Raw genomic sequence first — 17,629 nt, forward strand, 5'->3', positions numbered from 1 at the left:
TGAAACTAACGTTTAGTATGCAACTACCAATATTTTCAAAGAATTCTCGCTTAAAAATTATTGGACAGTACATGTCACAGGGTATAGCTTTATTTTGATTGATAGACCTTTCAAAGATGGAAGGTCATTTCAATGGTTTTAACATTGGGACAAACTTCAGCAGTAAAACAAAAAGGCTAGGTCTGTTTGATTTTTAGTCAAACATGAAGCAATAAACTCATTAAGTTGAGGCTTACAATTAAATAAGTTTGACAGTAAGTGAACAGAATCTGGCAGATTATTATTATTTATTTATTGCGTTTTATTTGGTTACAATTTTTGATAAAAAATTTTCATACATGTTTTCGAATTGTGTTAGAGAGAAACTCCACTGAAACCAGTTGAAGGCGAATTAAACTGAACAAAGTCAAAAATTTTTCTTTCCTATTTTTAAAATCATGTTTTGTCCAGGATACAAGGGCGGTGAACAAGATATCTTCCGATTTAATCTAAACAGAAAAATTCCATTTAACAGTATTTTAAGATACTAATAACAAATCATTGAAAAAACTACTTTGATTTTCTCAGATTGAAAGTATTTCTCCAGTTCAGCGTCTGAGAGCTCCACAAAATCTTTCAATTGACAAATTTTGTCAAAATTTTTACAAATACATTCTTCAACTTTTTGGTGAAGTGAATTCAAATCAAACAAAACACTTGTTTGTTTTAACCAGATACAATTTTCTGGATTGACGTTTTCCAATAAGAATTTGTCAATGATATTCAAAAGATCTGTTGTTTGCAAAATTAGTTAATCAAATTTAATATGCAGCAATGTAAAAAAGCACATACTTGATAATTGCCACAATGAAGCAGCTTGTAAAATATGAGACACATTTATACTGGACAGTTGAATTTTTCCAGAATAAATGTATTCAAGAATCTCTTCAACTGTCTCCTGCGTTATTTCCTTTATTGCGACAGTTTCCGCATATTTTTCTTTCATCTTTAGCACACATCACAACAAAACATCAAAATCACTGACAACTCTTGTAGATATATTTTTTTTATTTTGCAAATTAAATACTTACATTTGTACGAAACATCGTAGCAAAGTAATCACTGCTTGCAGCTAGAATTGCCTTGTGTGCTGGGAATCTCTTTCCTTCCACAACAAGCACAATATCACATAAAAATCCTTCTTTTCTCTGTCTAAACAAATCTTGCCATCAAACTATGGAGATTATTTTCAAAACAATGCATTATTCACTAAAGCTCTGTGCAGTGTGGTGAAAAGAAACAGGTGATATTCAAGATGGATTTGAAAAAGCTAAGCATGGCAATATAAGTATATAAACCAACACAACCCAATGATTTGACCTTGGTTTCCAGTAAATTAGTTTTTTATACAGTGACAAACTTACTTATTGAGGTTTGCATATCCATGCATAGGTAGTTTGTTGTTGACAACCTGTTTTTGATTCATCACTGTTGTACACTAACCATCAATAGAATAAAAGTTCACGGAACAGCTCGTTTTGATTGTGAATTATGCACACACTTTTGTTGGAATGTTTTTTTGACAATCCAAGACAACTGGTTTGCCACTAAAGTCTATTTAAACACACATTATTAGTGGCCACTTGTAATTGTGCTGCCAACTTAGCATTCTGCTTCTGATAATTTAATCATATTGGCATTGTTGTAACATTTTTTCGGCTGTGCTTTTGTTTATTTTGTAACATAATCACCATCAACGCAGAAAGTCTAATTGGTTTCCATTTCGACGAAAAATACCAGCAACATATTTTTTTAGTTAAACCACCATTAGACCGCGAGTTGCAACACTGCCCGAAAACATCGTCTTGAATGCATGGACCAAACGCGTTACCGCACGTGATTGACCAAGCATGTACAAACATAGCAGGGAGCGTGACCGACAACTTTTGTATATGCCCTATAACGTACTAAAAAGCAGGTGACTTGTTGTGCTTTAACTAAGCGCTACCTTTTGCGGCGTACGTTGCACCACCGATACCGAAGTGAAGGAAAGAATTCTATTACACGTGAAAAGAAATTAGAAGCACGTATATACAGTAGGTTTGAAGCCATGATCAGTTGAAAGGGAATGTTTTTACATTCATTTGACAAAACAATCAGTTGACAACGTATATCAATATAAAATATAAAAGGTATATCAACTCTAACGATCCCAATCAAGACAATGAAATATGACATAAACAACAGTAAATGTTACTGCGCTACACTGAAATATTCTGTTGAACTACAAATCATTAGTGTACAGGGAACACATCAGGGACAACTTCTGTGTAACAAGATTTAAAGTGTATTTTTTTTTCATCAGAATTGCATTCTGCAATATTTTTTGAATTACTTCAAGGATTCCATGTCACCAAAATGGTGAAGAGATGTTTATTCCTTACCTATCATCTATCCGTTATGCGACCGCGGGGTTGAATTCCTTCTTGGTGCCATAATTTTTTTAGCAGTACGGACATATTTTCTGGTATGAAACACATTTGTAGGAAGATTTGTCGGTACAAAATAGTTTTATCAGTTTACAGTAAACAAAACTAAATAACACATTGTCATAAACATCATGTTTTATATAATTTAGTTTACAGGCTTCGCAGCCCAGGCTATGCAGACCACCTTAAAGTTAACACAAAATCCTTTAAAACTTTACAAAGAGTAATAAATCACTTACATCACTGCTATTGTCAAATGCATATTCAAAAAAACAAAGACCATGGAATCGATGTTGACATTGCTTCAATTCAACAACATGACAAAAGTTTTTACCTGAACAACAGTTTCAGATATTCATTACTTTTCAGTTGCTAATATAAGCCATTAAGCCACCATGTTTTTGTTGATGAATATTAGGGAAAGTTATTATCTCATTCAATGTGGACAACAACCCCATAACTACGTAAAGCAACCATTTTTTCATGTAAAAGCATACATAGTAATCATCAATATAGACATAATTGTTTTCGCAAACCAATTCAAAAAATGTTATGACAAACATTTATTTAATTACAGTATCAAAAAAATACTTTCTGCATTGTCAAATCCTGATTCATCAAGCAGAGAAGTCATACAAATGCCACAATACTCATTAGGAATATCAGCAACAGCACTGGCAAAGGCTTGAAAATCAAGCGGAACGAAAGTGGATTTTGAATAGTTGTAATTGGGTGGTGGTTTTCCATACTCTGCTACAGAACATATATTTAAAATCATATTATTTTGATGGCAATATGTGAACATATCGGTCAAATACAAGAAATTTGATCTCATTACAGACTATTTTTTAAACAATATTTCTGTCACAAAAACAATTGCAACCCAAAACTGATTGGCAAATTTCACCAAGGACAAGTGTTTTTTACAACAAGCATATAAAAGGCAATTCAATTGTTTTCATACCTCCTCGATTTCTCTGTTTTTTAAACATTTGGGGCTGAAGATGAAAATGCATTGCATCATCGACCATATCTCTCGAAAGCGTTGCACTCTTCACCAGTTCCTAAATCATTTTCAATAGATTCACTGATACGTCATTTATTAGACAAAACATGTTAAAGAGTAAAGCTTTTATGTATAAGCTGCAGACAGATGGCCACTGTTTCGACCATCTGTCTGTTTCGACCAGCTTATATACAATTCATATTATTGGCTCCACATTGCTTATCAGTAGAGCTTTTATTTTGATTTATATCCAAACGAAAAGGTTAAGTAATTAATCATGTGCACAGTGGTGGACAAACATCAGCATCTAGACTTCTTTTGATTTTAAGCCTCACAAGAAGCAAACATCTCCATATGTTAAGTCTAACAATTAAATGTAGCAGTAAGATGAATGCAATGCTGCAATTTAATGTTATTTATTTTTTTTGTTCTTTTTTTGCCAAAAATTTTTCATACATGTTTTCGAATTGTGTTGGAGAGAAAATCAACTGAAACGAGCTGAAGGCGAATTAAACTGAACAAAGTCGAAAATTTTTCTTTTCTATTTTCAAAATCATGTTTTGTCCAGGATATAAGTGCGGTAAACAAGATATCTTCAGATTTAATCTAAACAGAAAAATTCTTTTTTACAGTATTTTAAGATACTAATAACAAAACATTAAAAAAACTACTTTGATTTCCTCAGATTGAAGGTATTTCTGCAGTTCAACATCTGAGAGCTCCACAAAATCTTTCAATTGACAAATTTTGTCAAAATTTTTACAAATACATTCTTCAACTTTTTGGTGAAGTGAATTCAAATCAAACAAAACACTTGTCTGTTTTAACCAAATACAATTTTCTGGATTGACGTTTTCCAATAAAAATTTGTCAATGATATCCAAAAGATCTGTTGTTTGCAAAATTAGTTAATCAAATTTAATATGCAGCAATGATGTCAAATTATCTCAATGACAAATAAAATAAAAATGGATTGGTAAATATTGGTTTTATTAAAAAGCATTTTTTGAAAGAGAAATAGCACCTACTTGATAATTGCCACAATGAGGCAGCTTGTAAAGCATGAGACACATTTATACTGGAAAGTTCAATTTTTCCAGAATAAAGGTATTCAAGAATCTCCGCAACTGTCTCATGTGTTATTTCCTTTATTGCAATGGTTTCAGCATATTTTTCTTTCATCTTAAACACACATTACAACATAACATCAGAATTCCAGATAATTCTTGTAGATATAATTTTCCATGATGCAAATTAAATGCTTACATTTGTACGAAACATTGTAGCAAAATAATCACTGCTTGCAGCTAGAACCGCCTTGTGTGCTGGGAATCTTTTTCCTTCCACAGCAAGCTCAATATCACACAAAAATCCTTCTTTTCTCTGTCTAAATAAGAGCCTCATTTTCAAAACAATGCATTATTCACTAAAGCTCTGTTCAGTGCTCATCGATGTTTAATGGTTATAAACCAAAATAATTGATACTTGCATACCATTAGCTATATGTTGTGAAGGTCTTAGATGGGACTGTTTCATGAAAAACAGGTGATAGTTTCAAGATGGATTTAAAAAAGCTAAGCAAGGTTGGTTTCATTTAAATTAGTGTTTTATACAGTGACAAACTTACTTATTGAGGTTTGCATATCCATGCTTGGGTAGTTTTTTATTGGAAACCTTTTTTTGATTCATCACTGCTGTACACTAACCATCAATGGAATACAAGCTCACGGAACAGCACGCTTTGATTGTGAATTATGCACACACTTTTGTTGCAATGTTTTTTGACAATCCAAGACAACTGGTTTGCCACTAAAGTCTATTTAAACACACAGTATTAGTGGACATTTGTAATTATTCTGCCAACTTAGCTTTCTGCTTTCGGTAATTTAATCATATTAGCATTGCTGTAAGATTTTTCGGCTGTGCCTTTTATTCATAATCGCCACCAACAAATAATCGAGGGATTATTTTTTAAGTCTATTTGGTCTCCATTTCGACGAAAAATACCAGCAACAATTTTAACTGTGTTTTACCTCAAATTATACTTAAACTACTCCACCCCATACCTTTGAACTTAGCACTTGTTTTGACCTGTAACCAATACTCCACCTCCCTTTATGTTGTGCCCTGACTGTACGCGTTACCGCACGTGATCGACCAAGCATGGGCAAACATAGGTAGGAAGCATGACCGACAACTACTGTATATGGCCTATAATGTACTAAAAAGCAGGTGACTTGCTGTGCCTAAACTTATTGCGCTATTGCGCCATATGTAGCACCACTGATACCGAAGTGAAGAATTCTATTACACGTGAAGATAAATTAAAAGCACGTATGTACACTAGGTTTGAAACTATGATCAGTTGAAAGGGAATGTTTTTACATTCATTTGACAAAAACAATCAGTTGACAACGTAGCAGAATATCTGCGCACACGGAACAGTTTTAAATATCAGCCTCAGTTACTCCTTGTGCTTTGAGCTCCTCGATAACATTGGTAAAGTACCCAGGGTCTGGGTAACCATGACTACCACCACGGTGCATTGATGTTTTGTGATGGATTTCATTCCATGTCACACAGTTGTCGGATCCGCTTGTGACCGAACGTCCAATTGTGAAAATAAGTCTACGATCCCAAGCTACTTTTAGCAGCTTTAGAATCTAAATACAATGAATGTTCAAGATAGTTAGTTGTTGATGATATAGGTTCCAAACTAATATGATTTTCACGAAGAGTTCTAGAAACATTACAAAAATATTGAATGTTTGAAATACATGATTTTTGTATTGTTTTGAATATCCTGAAACATGGCCTACATGCAAATTCATTTTCTTTTCACTCACTTCCAGAAATGGAAGGTATAACAAAATGTATGCTAAACAATTCAGAATAAATCAAAACTACGTCACACCTTTCTCCCTTCTTTGTTATCTGGAAGATAAGCTTGTCGTGGAAATCCAGCTGCATGATATCTTTGTCCTGGATTAGGATGCTCATTACCCTGTATTCCACTTTGGATATCATAGTTAATTGAAATGGTTTGACAAGTGAAACCTAAACAGAATTATCGAACACTTATTCCTTCACTCCAATACAGTCATGTTCACATGCATTAGAGCCCAAGTGTTCCAAAAAGCACTCCCAGATGTTCAGTCAACACTAATGGTCCCATTGAAGACCATGAAACATGACATAAACAACAGTAAATGTTACTGCGCTACACTGAATTATTCTGTTGAACTACAAATCATTAACGTACAGGGAACACATCGAGGACCACTTCTGTGGGACAAGATTTAAAGTTTTTTTTTTTTTATCAAAATTGCATTCTGCAATATTTTTTGAATTACTTCAAGGTTTCCATGTCACCAAAATGGTGAAGAGATGTTTATTCCTTACCTGGAAGTCTTTGATGAACGATTCCATGCGTCATGTGACCCCGGGGTTGAGTTCCCTTCTTGGTGCCATAAATTTTTTTGCAGTACGGACACATCAAACTTTTCTGGTTTGAAAAACATTTATTGGTACAAGATAGTTTTTTCAGTTGACAGTAAACAAAATTGAATAACACATTGTCATAGGAACACAACTCACGGGTTTTCTCATAATTCTGAGTATAAAGAGACTGGCCCATATTGTGTAATGTGTTTGTTGCGTTTTATGCCATTTATTGTGTATTTTGCGTTTTGCGTCGCTTGCTGCGCATTTTCCGCCTCTTAGTGGTGTGCGGCCGATAGCAAAATGACGTCACCACCCGCGCAAGCATTTTCTGTGACGTCGGTCAAGTCAGCTCCTTGTATTGATGGAGCTACACCAATCGCGTCAGTCAAACTGATGATAGCATAAGTTTTTGCCGAAACGTCTTATTTTAACATGACAGTGTTAATAACAGTATGGGCCAGTCTCTTTATACATTGTCATAGACGTCATGTTTTAGATAAATAGGTTTACAGGCTTCGCAGCCCAGGCATTGCAGCCAACTGCACAGTGGGGTGATCATGCAACTGCATGAAATGATACTGTATTCAAGATAATTACCAGATATAAAGTTTAAGGATTCACTTGACCATGATATAAGTTAACACAAAATCTTTTCAAAATAGACAAAGGGTAATGAATCACTTACATCACTGCTATTGTCAAATGCAGCTTTAATACAAAGAGCATGGAATCGATGTTGACATTGCTTCAATTCAACAACATGACAAAAGTTTTTACCTGAATAAACAATTTCAGATATTCATCACTTTTCAGTTGCTAATATCAGCCAGTAAGCCACCATGTTTTTGTTGATAAATATTTAAGAAAGTTATTACCTAATGTAATGTGGACAATAACCAACCACAACTAGGTAATGTAACCAGTTTTCATGTAAAAGCAAAGCGTACATAATATTCATCAATATAGACATAACCGTTTTGCAAAACAATTTATAAAATGTTATAACAAGTCAAACATTGTGCACGTAATTGCTTGGTTATTGATTAGCAATATATACAGTAGCAGAAAATATTTTTACCTCCAGCATTGTCAAATCCTGATTCATCAAGTAAGGAAGTCATACAAATGCTACAATCCTCATTTGGAATATCGGTAACAGCCCTGGCAAAGGCTTGAACATCAGGCGGAACAAGGATGGATTTTGAATAGTTGTAAGTGGGTGTTGGTTTGTTTGTTGACGATTTGGTAGATTTTGAGCCATTTTGCAAATTTGAAACACCAATCTGCAAAAAAATAATGTGAAGGAATATATTATTGTTATAACGTAAGATTAAAAAAAGGATTAATGAAAGGTGTATATATATATAACACTTACTTTAGAGGTAATATTTTTTTCAGCTTTTGGATACAGATGCCTTAGCTTTCCTCTTTCTATGTCTCTTTTCGTACCAGTTGAATTGTTAACCTAAAACACACAGATTTTGCAAGAGCAACTCTAGAGCTTTTGTCAAACTTTAACATGAAACAATGAGTGTTATGTTTAATATAACTTAATACATCAAAACTTTAAACAGTTTGAAATGATAAAAGCAATATATATATAATAAATAATCCCCACCTGAACCATGTAGTTAAAGTCAATTGTATAATCAAATGTCTTAAATTTGTGATTAAGATTTATAGAATCTTTTTTATTCTGATATTCCTCCTCCAAATAATTCACAACTTCAGCACGATATGGCTTCCAATCAGGTGAGCGATGCCTGCCATTATTATTCCAATTCCAAACAATCCCCTTTGCCAAAGCAGAATCTCTTGGAACTTCCAGTCGATGAATGGGGTATGTTTTGCTTCCTGTGAAAAATTAATAAGTCTTAGAGAGTCTATCTAATGAAATTTAATAATTTTGGGTAATAGTTATAAAAAAAATGACAACAATGTGAAGGAAACACAAACAGATTTGGTATATATATATGTAAAGAAGTGTAAGCAATGCAAAGAAATGAAAAGTGATTTAATGGTTTTGTTTATCAAAAAACTGCTCCAATGCCTTACTTAAAGACAACTGATATAGTTTTATCGGGATTTTCAAAATAAAAATTTTACCATTAGATCTGTCAACCTCTTCCCTTTGCTTAAAATCAAAAGCTCGATTTTGTGCAAGTTTTGCAATTCTATTTTCTGCAGTAGGGTTTTTGCAGTATTTGGAATAAGCCTTTTCCAGTGTCTCACAAAATTCTGCAGTGTACATTTGCCAATCCTCAAAGAATTCATTCTGCACTTCCCAAACAGCTACTGATGAACTATCCATACTTCACCAGGACTTTACAAGATTAATAATGCCTAAAAAATGTTTTTTTGGTTATATATAACACTGTGTGATTTTTGCTAAAACAAATAATGCTTTTGATTGTCACTAGCAAAAAACTAATGTAGTTCATTAATAAAGCAATTCTTAAAATATTAAGAGTGTTTCTGAAATGCACATCAATGCTTTTGACATGAAACTGAAACTATTATTTGCATCTATTACCAGTGTTTCTGGTTTTCCAAGTTAACAATCTATAGTATACTATCTATCTTTGTTGTAAGGAAAATCAACCGTTAAGGTTTGCCTGTACTTGAAATAATTGGCAATTGTTTTGATTTAAAATATTTTACGAGGATAATACAAGGATTACAATGCTTTGAACGAATTCGAACTATGAGTATTTGTAGTAGGCCTATTTGATCAAAAAGTCAGGTTAGAAAACCTAAGCTCAGTATTGGAACATTACATTCCAAAAAGTAAGAAAATGTTTGTTATTTTTAGTTCTCTACATATTGCTGCAATGTCAATACCGTCAATGTGCATCATAGCAACACTAAAAAAATATTAACTGTAGATCAAATACCAGAACAGGAACTAGTGTTTCTACACCAAGTTTTCGAAGTTTACGGTTTTTTTTTTTCAACAGTAATGGTAATCATCCGGACAGTACAAACAGGAAACATAGAGTTGTGCCAAACAAATATATATCTTGTTTTATTTGTAAATAGCAAAGAAAGTAGCACACCTTTTATTGCTATTTTTTTGCTATTACCAATCGCCTTTGTAATGTCCAACAAAATATAATCCCTAAATATACACTTTTGGTGTTTTACGGTGTAACTGTTCTTTCGACATTGGGACTTTCCCTGATTGTAATTTCTACAAACGATTTTTGAAGTAAATGTTCTTGAGGAATTTAAAGATAAAAAAACATGCGCAATGCAAGCCATAAATTAAACAAATGTTGTAAACACTTCAAAGTACGCCTATATTAAATGACTCGATGTACGTTTTATTATTTTTTATCTTTTTTAATTTGAAATTTTTGTATCTGTTTTCACAAAAAAAAAATTTAAAAAAAAACAAGAGGCATTCAAGTTTCGCAAAATCCAACAACGAGCAAATTTACCAATAAGTACTATTTCTATGAACAACATTCATCTCATCGGACTTCTAGATACATGTTTTCATTTGGCGCGGTTGGTGAATAACTTTGTTACGATAAGTTTGTTGTTCTTAACATAACCAAGTAAGCCAACAAGTTAGTTTTTGATCATTTGGTGATGGCAATGAACGGGGATTTGCTGGAGTACAAGGATGTGTTTCAAGAAAACCGTGGGGCTATGGTGTGTTATGTTTTCATCTTCTTGTTTTTAACACGCTTTTCGTTGTTTTAATCACAGTAATTTATTAATTGCAGCTTGATGGTCGGCTACAGCTCCTCAGGGAAAAAGTCATTTTCAAGAATAGCAAGACCGGCAAAGTGGATACCGTTTTAAAGAAGGACCTTGTGTCTGCCGTTTGGAGGCGTGTTGCCCGCGAGTTTGAACTCAAGCTAATGCTAAACAATGGACACAGTTTCAAGTTTGACGGCTTTAAAGAAAATGTATAGAAATCATTGCTGTGGTGTAATAACTGTCAAAATTACCAATAGTCTGTACAAAAAAATATATTTCTGGTATTTTTCTGGTAATCTGTGCTTTGCCAGTGAAAATAATGATACATTATCTGCGCAAATTGCAAACTTTATAATCTGGTAAGAACACACTTGGTACTGTAGGTATCAGTTTGTCAACACACACACACACAAACTTATCCCAACTACAGTGTTTGACATAACTATAATTGGTTGTCCAGAAGAATATGAGTTATCAACAAAAGTGTCCATAGTGTTTTTGGTTATGTAGGACTTTGAACGAATACAAAACTTCATCAAACACCATTACGATGTAGAAGTCGAACAACAGGATTTGAGTGGAAAAGGTTGGAATTGGGGAAAAACTGATTTCGAAGGTGAATTTGCTATTAAAAACATTTATATATAAGTCCCATCTACTGTCAGTCTTTAATGGCAATTTTTGAAAAACCCTACACTTGCCCTCTAAGTGGTTATACTTTCCAAGAAATCCTGCTATTTTCTTGTAGGCAATGAAATGCGATTTGAAGTTGGCCAAAAACTTTCCTTTGAGATTCCCCTTTCTAGTGTTTCTCATTGTGCACAAAGTCGTGATGAGGTGACGTTAGAATTTCATCAGAACGACGATTCTGAACTCTCACTGATGGAAATGAGATTTTATATTCCCCCTTCACAAGATGATACTGTTGACAAAGTCAAGGTATTGGTGGTTTTCAGCTGAGTAACATTGCTTTACTGTTTTTGATCTCATTCTCATACCCTATATGAGATATTTTGGAGCGACCACTAATAAACAACAACTGACTTTAAATACAGTATTGCTAAGTAAAAGGCAAACAACTCTAAGTTTACATTTGCCATCCCCAAATCGGGTTATGATCTCTGGTTTATACTGTGGTAATATGTGTTACCTTTGTTTGTCTCCCGGTAGTTGATGACAACATCACCCCTAATTGTCACGACCCATAGTTTGTGAAGTCCTGACTTATACTGTGTCTAGTGGTATGCAGTTTGCGCAGTCCAATATTATACCTTTATATTTCAGGAGTTTCATGACAATGTTATGGCAAAAGCTGATGTTTTGCAAATCAAGGGAAACGCTATTTGTACATTCCAAGACCTACAATGTCTCACTCCAAGGTACATTTTCATTTAGACCATGTAAATAACACTAATAGCATTTCTATAGTTGACTGTACGCTGGTTCGTATAAAGCAGAATTAAATTGCATAATATTATGCAGCAGAGAAGGTGGTTTTCAATTTGTACAGAACACTCAAGTCATTTGAGTGGTGCCTTGTCGAACCAACAGCAATATGCTGTCTTTGGTTTCACAATGTTTGTAAATGAGAAAAGTCGTTTGTTACTATTCATGTTTACTTTGTTGCAGAGGTCGATATGACATTCGGATGTATCCCAAGTTTATCCAACTCCATGGAAAGACGTTTGACTACAAAATCACGTACACATCTGTGTTGCGTTTGTTCCTCCTTCCCCACAAAGACCAAAGACAAATTTTCTTTGTGGTAAGAACTTTTATTTGGGTTTTCTAATCTGATAAAGCAGATTTGAAAAATATATTCAACTTTAAAACACACAGAGACTGGCCTTGTTAATGTATTTCTATGTAAGTTCAATACAATGATAATGCAGACAGCTCAGTGAGTTGATGCTTAATTCAGAAAAATATATTTTGCCAAGCAAGGCATCATCAGTCTCTTACCTATCGTCAGCTTGCCTGGGTACCTTGGTTTGAACTAATCTAAATTATGATAAGCAATGTGGAGCCAATAATATGAATTTGTGTATAAGCTGCAGACAGATGGCCACTGTTTCGACCTAAAAGATCTCATCAGTGCAGCTGGTGTGACTATCAGACGACTTTGCTGACCAAACGGCCAAGCAAAGACTTCCACTTTATAGTGACTATACAATCACCGTCATCCGTTGGGCACCAAAATCGTCTGATAGTCACACCAGCTGCACTGATGAGACCTTTTAGGTCGAAACAATGGCCATCTGTCTGCAGCTTATTCACAAATAATCTAAATTAGTTTACTATTCTGCAACATAGGCCCTTTTAAAACACAAACTAATTGTCAAAGCATGTCTTGTCATAATTTGTTTATTTGTTATTTTTAGGTAAGTCTCGATCCTCCTTTGAGACAAGGACAGACAAGATATCACTTTCTTATTTTATTGTTTTTCAAAGAAGACGACTTGTCTGTTGAATTTTCCCTGTCAGAGTAAGATACCAAAATCTGCTCATTGTATCTCAACCAATTATGTGTGTTTTTGTCTTTGACTATGTGGTAACTCAGATGTCATTTTTTCATGTTGTATTTAATTTGGTGCAGCTTTTAATTGTTGGGCTGTATTGAAGCTATGGATAAATTTTATTTCCATCATGCAACCTTTCAGCTGTTGCACTGACAAAAAACAATGCAAGGGATTACCTTTTTAAAAATTGGTCAACACCATAATTATTTTTTTGGTGCAATATTATGACACTTTATTAGGGATGAGTGCATCGCTGGTTAATGAAAATTAGAAACTACTGATTTTAAATAATTAATACTCTTGAAATAAATTTTTTGATCCTTTCACACAGAGATGAAATGCAGGAAAGATTTGACGGCAAGTTGCAAAAGGAAATGTCCGGACCAATGTATGAAGTTGTGAGTCGAATTATGAAACATCTCGTGCAACGGAAGATTACTGTTCCTGGATCTTTCAAGGGGTATATAATTATTTAGGATATTAAATAATATCCATCGTCATTTTGTTAAAACCAAGTTGTGTTAAAACCACAATTGTAGCATGAACATTACATCAGGAACATGCATGCAAAGCCCTATTATGTGGCTGATTGAACACTGTAAAGTTATTTATTTGTTTTTTCCAAGTTACACAGTATTTAAACAGGTAAGTTGAGAAACTCCTCAAAACCAACCCATGAAATAGCTTAGTTTTTTTTAATTTTTACTGTGAATTTTATTGTGTTGCAGATTTAACGGAACTCAGTCGATCACATGCACGTACAAAGCATCATCCGGTTTCTTATTTCCCCTCGAACGAGGTTTCATGTACGTCCACAAACCACCCGTTCACATCAGATTTGACGAGATGGCGTATGTCAACTTTGCTCGTGGAAAAGCAAACATCAACAGATTCTTTGACTTCGAAATTGAAACCAGAAGCAAAACGACTTACGTTTTTAGTAATATTGAAAGGTAAAAAGAAATAAATTTTATTTTAAAATTCTGATATCCTATATGAGAAGATAGTTTTTTTTTTAAATTTTTTTGATTAAGAGTAAACTTTGCAGGTGGCTGTATTGATTTGCTGTTTTGGCTTTATCATTATGTATTATTACGCTGCATTACAGACAACAATACACATCGTTGTACGATTACGTAAGCAGCAAAAAGCTGAAGATTAAGAACACTGGGAAGGTAGTTTTACTAACAATAGTCTTGTTGCACAGACCCGGGATGGTTTTTTGAAATTGATTATGAAATCCTGTGTCTTGTCTAACTGTATTATGTGAACAGTGTCACTAAATATTCAGTCCTTTCCAACACATAAGTTTACCTTTATAATATTCATTGTTTATTTGATGAAAAAGTGTATTTTTAAATATACAAGAGACCGATTGAGACATATGCCATATCTAGTAAAGGACCGCACTTGAAATCATGAATAACAATGTTATTTGTTGAAAAAAACAACATAGAAACAGTACTTTTTATCAATAAACAAAAATAACAGAGCAACATTTGTCATGTCCAGGATGGTGTCAACTATGAAGACACAATGGTTGGAAGTGATGAGGAGGACAACGTCCACGATCCTTATCTTGCCAGGATGAAACAAGAGGCTGCCGAGCGTTACTCTGATAATGAACAGCATGGAGACGACGACAGTGAATCAGATGACGAAGACTTTAATCCGGAGGATAATAGACCTGAGGTGGGTGGAATTTTAAATACAATCCGTGAACATTTTTAATAAAGTTATTTGTGAACTTGTATTTGTTGATAAAAGTTTCCTTTTTAACATTATAGAAGTAATTTACCTGTTGCCTTGTTTAACATTATTAAAAATTAGGATTATACAGTGTTATATTTAAGATAAACAACAGTGTTTCCAAAACATTTTTGGCCACGGAACATGGCAATGGTAAATACGTTGATCACCGTGTTAATACAATTTATCGTTATTTGGATTTCACATTACAACACAACATGGCATTAATGTGGTCATTGTTGTGTAATGCATTATTATGTGCCACATACAGACTTTTAAAAAGTAGTTTTAAAATTTAATACTAGCTCAAGTAAATGTATTTTGGGAATGCCTGACCTACGATAATGTGGAAAATCTTGTAGACAATTACCTGCATTTGTCAAAGTACAATATTTGGTGTTTCCTAATGATTTAGTGTCAAACGTGTTTGTTCCAACGATTTTAAACCTTACGATTTATTTGTGAAATAAAATAACTAGGTGGCGGAAGAGTTCGACTCCAATCCTGAGACGACCAATTCGGAGGGGAGCGATGAAGAGGGAAGCAATGAATCGGAAGAAGAAAGACCAAAAAAAGTTAAGAAACAGAAAAAGGTCAAGAAGGAAAAACCAACAAAGGAACGAAAGGTCAGAGTTCATCCAGTGAAAAACTTTTCCACCACCTTTTGTAAATGCGTGGTTTTGTTTCATGGAGTCAGTGCATGTCTGCATTCTTAACCCTTGAAGTTAAATTACAAAAAACTTTGCACTCATTGCAGAAGCGACAGAAAAAAGACCCAAGTGCCCCAAAACGCCCAGCATCTGCCTACATGTTATGGTTAAACGACAACCGATCGCGCATCAAGAACGAGCGTCCCGGAATTAGCATCATAGACCTGTCAAGACAGGCTGGTGTTGAATGGAAAACCATTAGTTCATCAGTGAAAGAAGTATGTTGCTGGTTTGAATGCAGAACTTTGCTGGTTTGAATGCAAGAATCCTGGGTTTTGACTTACAGGATTAACCTTGTCATTAGTTTGAGAACATAGTCTAATTGATTTTGAGTACATTAGTTATGTATTCGTGTGGATTCTTGTTAATTGAATCTGGGAATCATTCCCTATTATGTTGCAACTGGCCCTGACGGTTTCCACCGCATGTGCAATTATACCACGACCACGATCACAAAAATGTGAATTTCCAGGCTAAACCTGTCAGTCTTGGTATAAATATATTGAGGTTAAGTTCCACTTGTATTGTTTTTATAGACACTGAGGATACCTTTTTATAAAAAAGCAAAATATATATGTCTTATATTCTGTGTGGATTTATGATTGTTCGTTGAATTAACAAGACCAAAAACCACAAAAAAATTAGGGGACAACATTATAAATAATGTTTACCTAAAACATTTGTGATCAGAAATACGAGAAACAGTATCTGGCAGAGAAGGAGAAATACAAGATTGCGATGAGCAACTACAGCAAACCGGAAACCAGCAGCCACAAATCCAAGTCATCACCACAAAAGTATGTCTAAATAGTAATTGTGGGTCCTTTTATCAACAAATCCTTGTTTAGCAAGAATTTTTTGATATGTAATGAAACCATTCAGTTGTTTTAATATGTTTGATCACATAATACAATTTTGTTAAGCACCAAATACTGCTTCATATTACGCTATATGTCTCATTACCGTCAATTTATATTTGCGTATTTTGTTATTGTTATCCTTACAACACAAACCCTTTAAATTTTATCACTCAAGGAAACAGAAAACGATTACAAAACACCTTGGTACAACTGTCTCTCCGAGCAAGTTCAAGAGCAAAGAGTTTATCACGGAAAGTGATTCACTCTCATCATCAGACTCAGAGCCCGAAGCCAAGAAAAGCAAAAAGGTGAATATTTTTTCACGCTTGAACTGTCTTCCCTGCTGTTTATTTTTAAAGCTTTTTTTGAAATAAGAAAAAAGCAGGAACAGGTATATACTTAAAATGTGCATATTTCAAAAAATGTCATGTCAAAATTTTTGCTACTACAGTGCATTTATTTGAGTTTATAGATAATAGATACAAAATTATCAACTAACATTTTTTCTCCTGTGTTATTTGTGGTGATTTCAATTTTGGACATTCTTAATAACAGTCCTTGTTTTCAGGAGGAAAGTGGGGATGAGGAGGAAGAAGCGGAAGAAACCCCTGAATCCTCGGGAGCAGAGGAATCGGAGGAAGAAGAGTCGGAAAGTGACTGAAAAATGTTTTTGGATTCTTTTCAATACGAAAGAAATTTACTGCCAAGCAACAGTTGTTCCCGATGAAGATATCGTTGTAGATTGTTGTTCGATTTTATAATAAAACCTGCTCCAGCATTGTGATTTATTACAAGTATAACGACAGAAAAGCGAACGATTATAAAACTGTGCAGATGTCAAACTATGGCAAGTTGGCTGAGTAAGTGTGAAGAATCATACCACTAGTGCTGAATACCTGGGTAATATAATTGTGTTGTGATGTCACAAAATTTGTATTCTGATTTGAGTAGTTTCGTTTCTAAACATCCCTGCCAAGTAGACATTTTGTAGGCCACAGAGTAATAGAGTCCTTATAGGCTCACAGTTTTCTGAAATTATATCACAATTCAGCTGTGCCCCAATCACCATGGCATATAATAATGTGGGATCTAGCTGTACCCTTGTTAATTCATTTCATGTTCAAGTCTTTGTTCATTTAAACTTGCTTTGTTTGTTTGTTTTATT

The 17,629-nt window shown here is 34.1% G+C and overlaps 4 protein-coding genes across 5 annotated transcripts in view; 1 reads left to right on the forward strand and 3 right to left on the reverse strand.

Annotated features, from left to right (window-relative positions):
- The window catches only part of LOC145888415 (uncharacterized), a 39,101-nt gene extending 37,508 nt beyond the window's left edge, over window positions 1–1,593 (reverse strand). Inside the window, exons 1-5 of the mRNA XM_082979155.1 lie at window positions 1,404–1,593; window positions 1,071–1,191; window positions 832–985; window positions 554–771; window positions 339–488 (exon numbers count right to left, since the gene is read on the reverse strand). Coding sequence (XP_082835281.1) covers window positions 339–488; window positions 554–771; window positions 832–985; window positions 1,071–1,191; window positions 1,404–1,465 — 705 coding nt within the window. The 5' untranslated portion in view covers window positions 1,466–1,593. The remainder of the gene's footprint in view (window positions 1–338; window positions 489–553; window positions 772–831; window positions 986–1,070; window positions 1,192–1,403) is intronic.
- Window positions 1,594–2,059: 466 nt separating this feature from the next.
- LOC145888419 (kelch-like protein 12) lies at window positions 2,060–5,286 on the reverse strand. 2 transcript variants are annotated; one of them, XR_014399434.1, is made up of 10 exons: window positions 5,102–5,286; window positions 4,741–4,861; window positions 4,503–4,656; window positions 4,146–4,363; window positions 3,931–4,080; window positions 3,433–3,532; window positions 3,060–3,221; window positions 2,708–2,802; window positions 2,424–2,503; window positions 2,060–2,353 (listed from the first exon to the last, which is right to left on the reverse strand). XR_014399434.1 is itself a non-coding variant. In XM_082979159.1 (9 exons), the coding sequence occupies exons 1-9, from the start codon at window positions 5,161–5,163 to the stop codon at window positions 2,483–2,485; spliced, it is 1,083 nt and encodes a 360-aa protein (XP_082835285.1). In that variant the 5' UTR covers window positions 5,164–5,286; the 3' UTR covers window positions 2,060–2,482. The 2 variants fall into 2 exon arrangements, 1 of the variants encoding a protein (XP_082835285.1); XM_082979159.1 differs by having other exon boundaries at window positions 2,060–2,503.
- A 477-nt stretch (window positions 5,287–5,763) lies between these two features.
- LOC145888416 (putative E3 ubiquitin-protein ligase DTX2) lies at window positions 5,764–9,288 on the reverse strand. Its single transcript, XM_082979156.1, has 8 exons — window positions 9,025–9,288; window positions 8,537–8,772; window positions 8,294–8,383; window positions 7,997–8,201; window positions 7,604–7,695; window positions 6,877–6,979; window positions 6,389–6,531; window positions 5,764–6,137 (listed from the first exon to the last, which is right to left on the reverse strand). Exons 1-8 carry the CDS (start codon window positions 9,227–9,229, stop codon window positions 5,922–5,924), a joined length of 1,290 nt encoding a protein of 429 aa, XP_082835282.1. The 5' UTR covers window positions 9,230–9,288; the 3' UTR covers window positions 5,764–5,921.
- A 1,144-nt stretch (window positions 9,289–10,432) lies between these two features.
- On the forward strand, window positions 10,433–17,455 carry LOC145888411 (FACT complex subunit SSRP1-like). The gene is made up of 16 exons (XM_082979149.1): window positions 10,433–10,575; window positions 10,650–10,835; window positions 11,137–11,242; window positions 11,375–11,565; window positions 11,911–12,005; window positions 12,256–12,391; window positions 13,008–13,111; window positions 13,477–13,605; window positions 13,874–14,098; window positions 14,254–14,320; window positions 14,658–14,837; window positions 15,374–15,520; window positions 15,652–15,822; window positions 16,295–16,401; window positions 16,640–16,772; window positions 17,033–17,455. The coding sequence occupies exons 1-16, from the start codon at window positions 10,513–10,515 to the stop codon at window positions 17,123–17,125; spliced, it is 2,133 nt and encodes a 710-aa protein (XP_082835275.1). The 5' UTR covers window positions 10,433–10,512; the 3' UTR covers window positions 17,126–17,455.
- The last annotated feature ends 174 nt before the right edge of the window (window positions 17,456–17,629 follow it).

This window comes from Ascidia mentula, chromosome 2, assembly GCF_947561715.1.
Source record: "Ascidia mentula chromosome 2, kaAscMent1.1, whole genome shotgun sequence".
In the NCBI taxonomy this organism is placed as follows: Eukaryota; Metazoa; Chordata; class Ascidiacea; order Phlebobranchia; family Ascidiidae; genus Ascidia; species Ascidia mentula.

Bases quoted from the DNA above. Each gene is read 5' to 3' on its own strand.
- LOC145888411 (XM_082979149.1), top strand. From the start codon at position 10,513: ATGGCAATGAACGGGGATTTGCTGGAGTACAAGGATGTGTTTCAAGAA. The intron at 13,606-13,873 runs GTATATAATTAT...ATTGTGTTGCAG, and splicing joins GTTCCTGGATCTTTCAAGGG to ATTTAACGGAACTCAGTCGA. The intron at 16,773-17,032 runs GTGAATATTTTT...CCTTGTTTTCAG, and splicing joins AAGCCAAGAAAAGCAAAAAG to GAGGAAAGTGGGGATGAGGA.
- LOC145888419 (XM_082979159.1), bottom strand. From the start codon at position 5,163: ATGAATCAAAAAAAGGTTTCCAATAAAAAACTACCCAAGCATGGATAT. The intron at 3,222-3,432 runs GTATGAAAACAA...TATGTTCTGTAG, and splicing joins AAAACAGAGAAATCGAGGAG to CAGAGTATGGAAAACCACCA. The intron at 2,803-3,059 runs GTATTTTTTTGA...ACTGTTGTTCAG, and splicing joins AGGATTTGACAATGCAGAAA to GTAAAAACTTTTGTCATGTT.
- LOC145888416 (XM_082979156.1), bottom strand. From the start codon at position 9,229: ATGGATAGTTCATCAGTAGCTGTTTGGGAAGTGCAGAATGAATTCTTT. The intron at 8,202-8,293 runs GTAAGTGTTATA...ATTTTTTTGCAG, and splicing joins AAAAAAATATTACCTCTAAA to ATTGGTGTTTCAAATTTGCA. The intron at 7,696-7,996 runs GTAAAAATATTT...TTGTTTATTCAG, and splicing joins AGGATTTGACAATGCTGGAG to GTAAAAACTTTTGTCATGTT.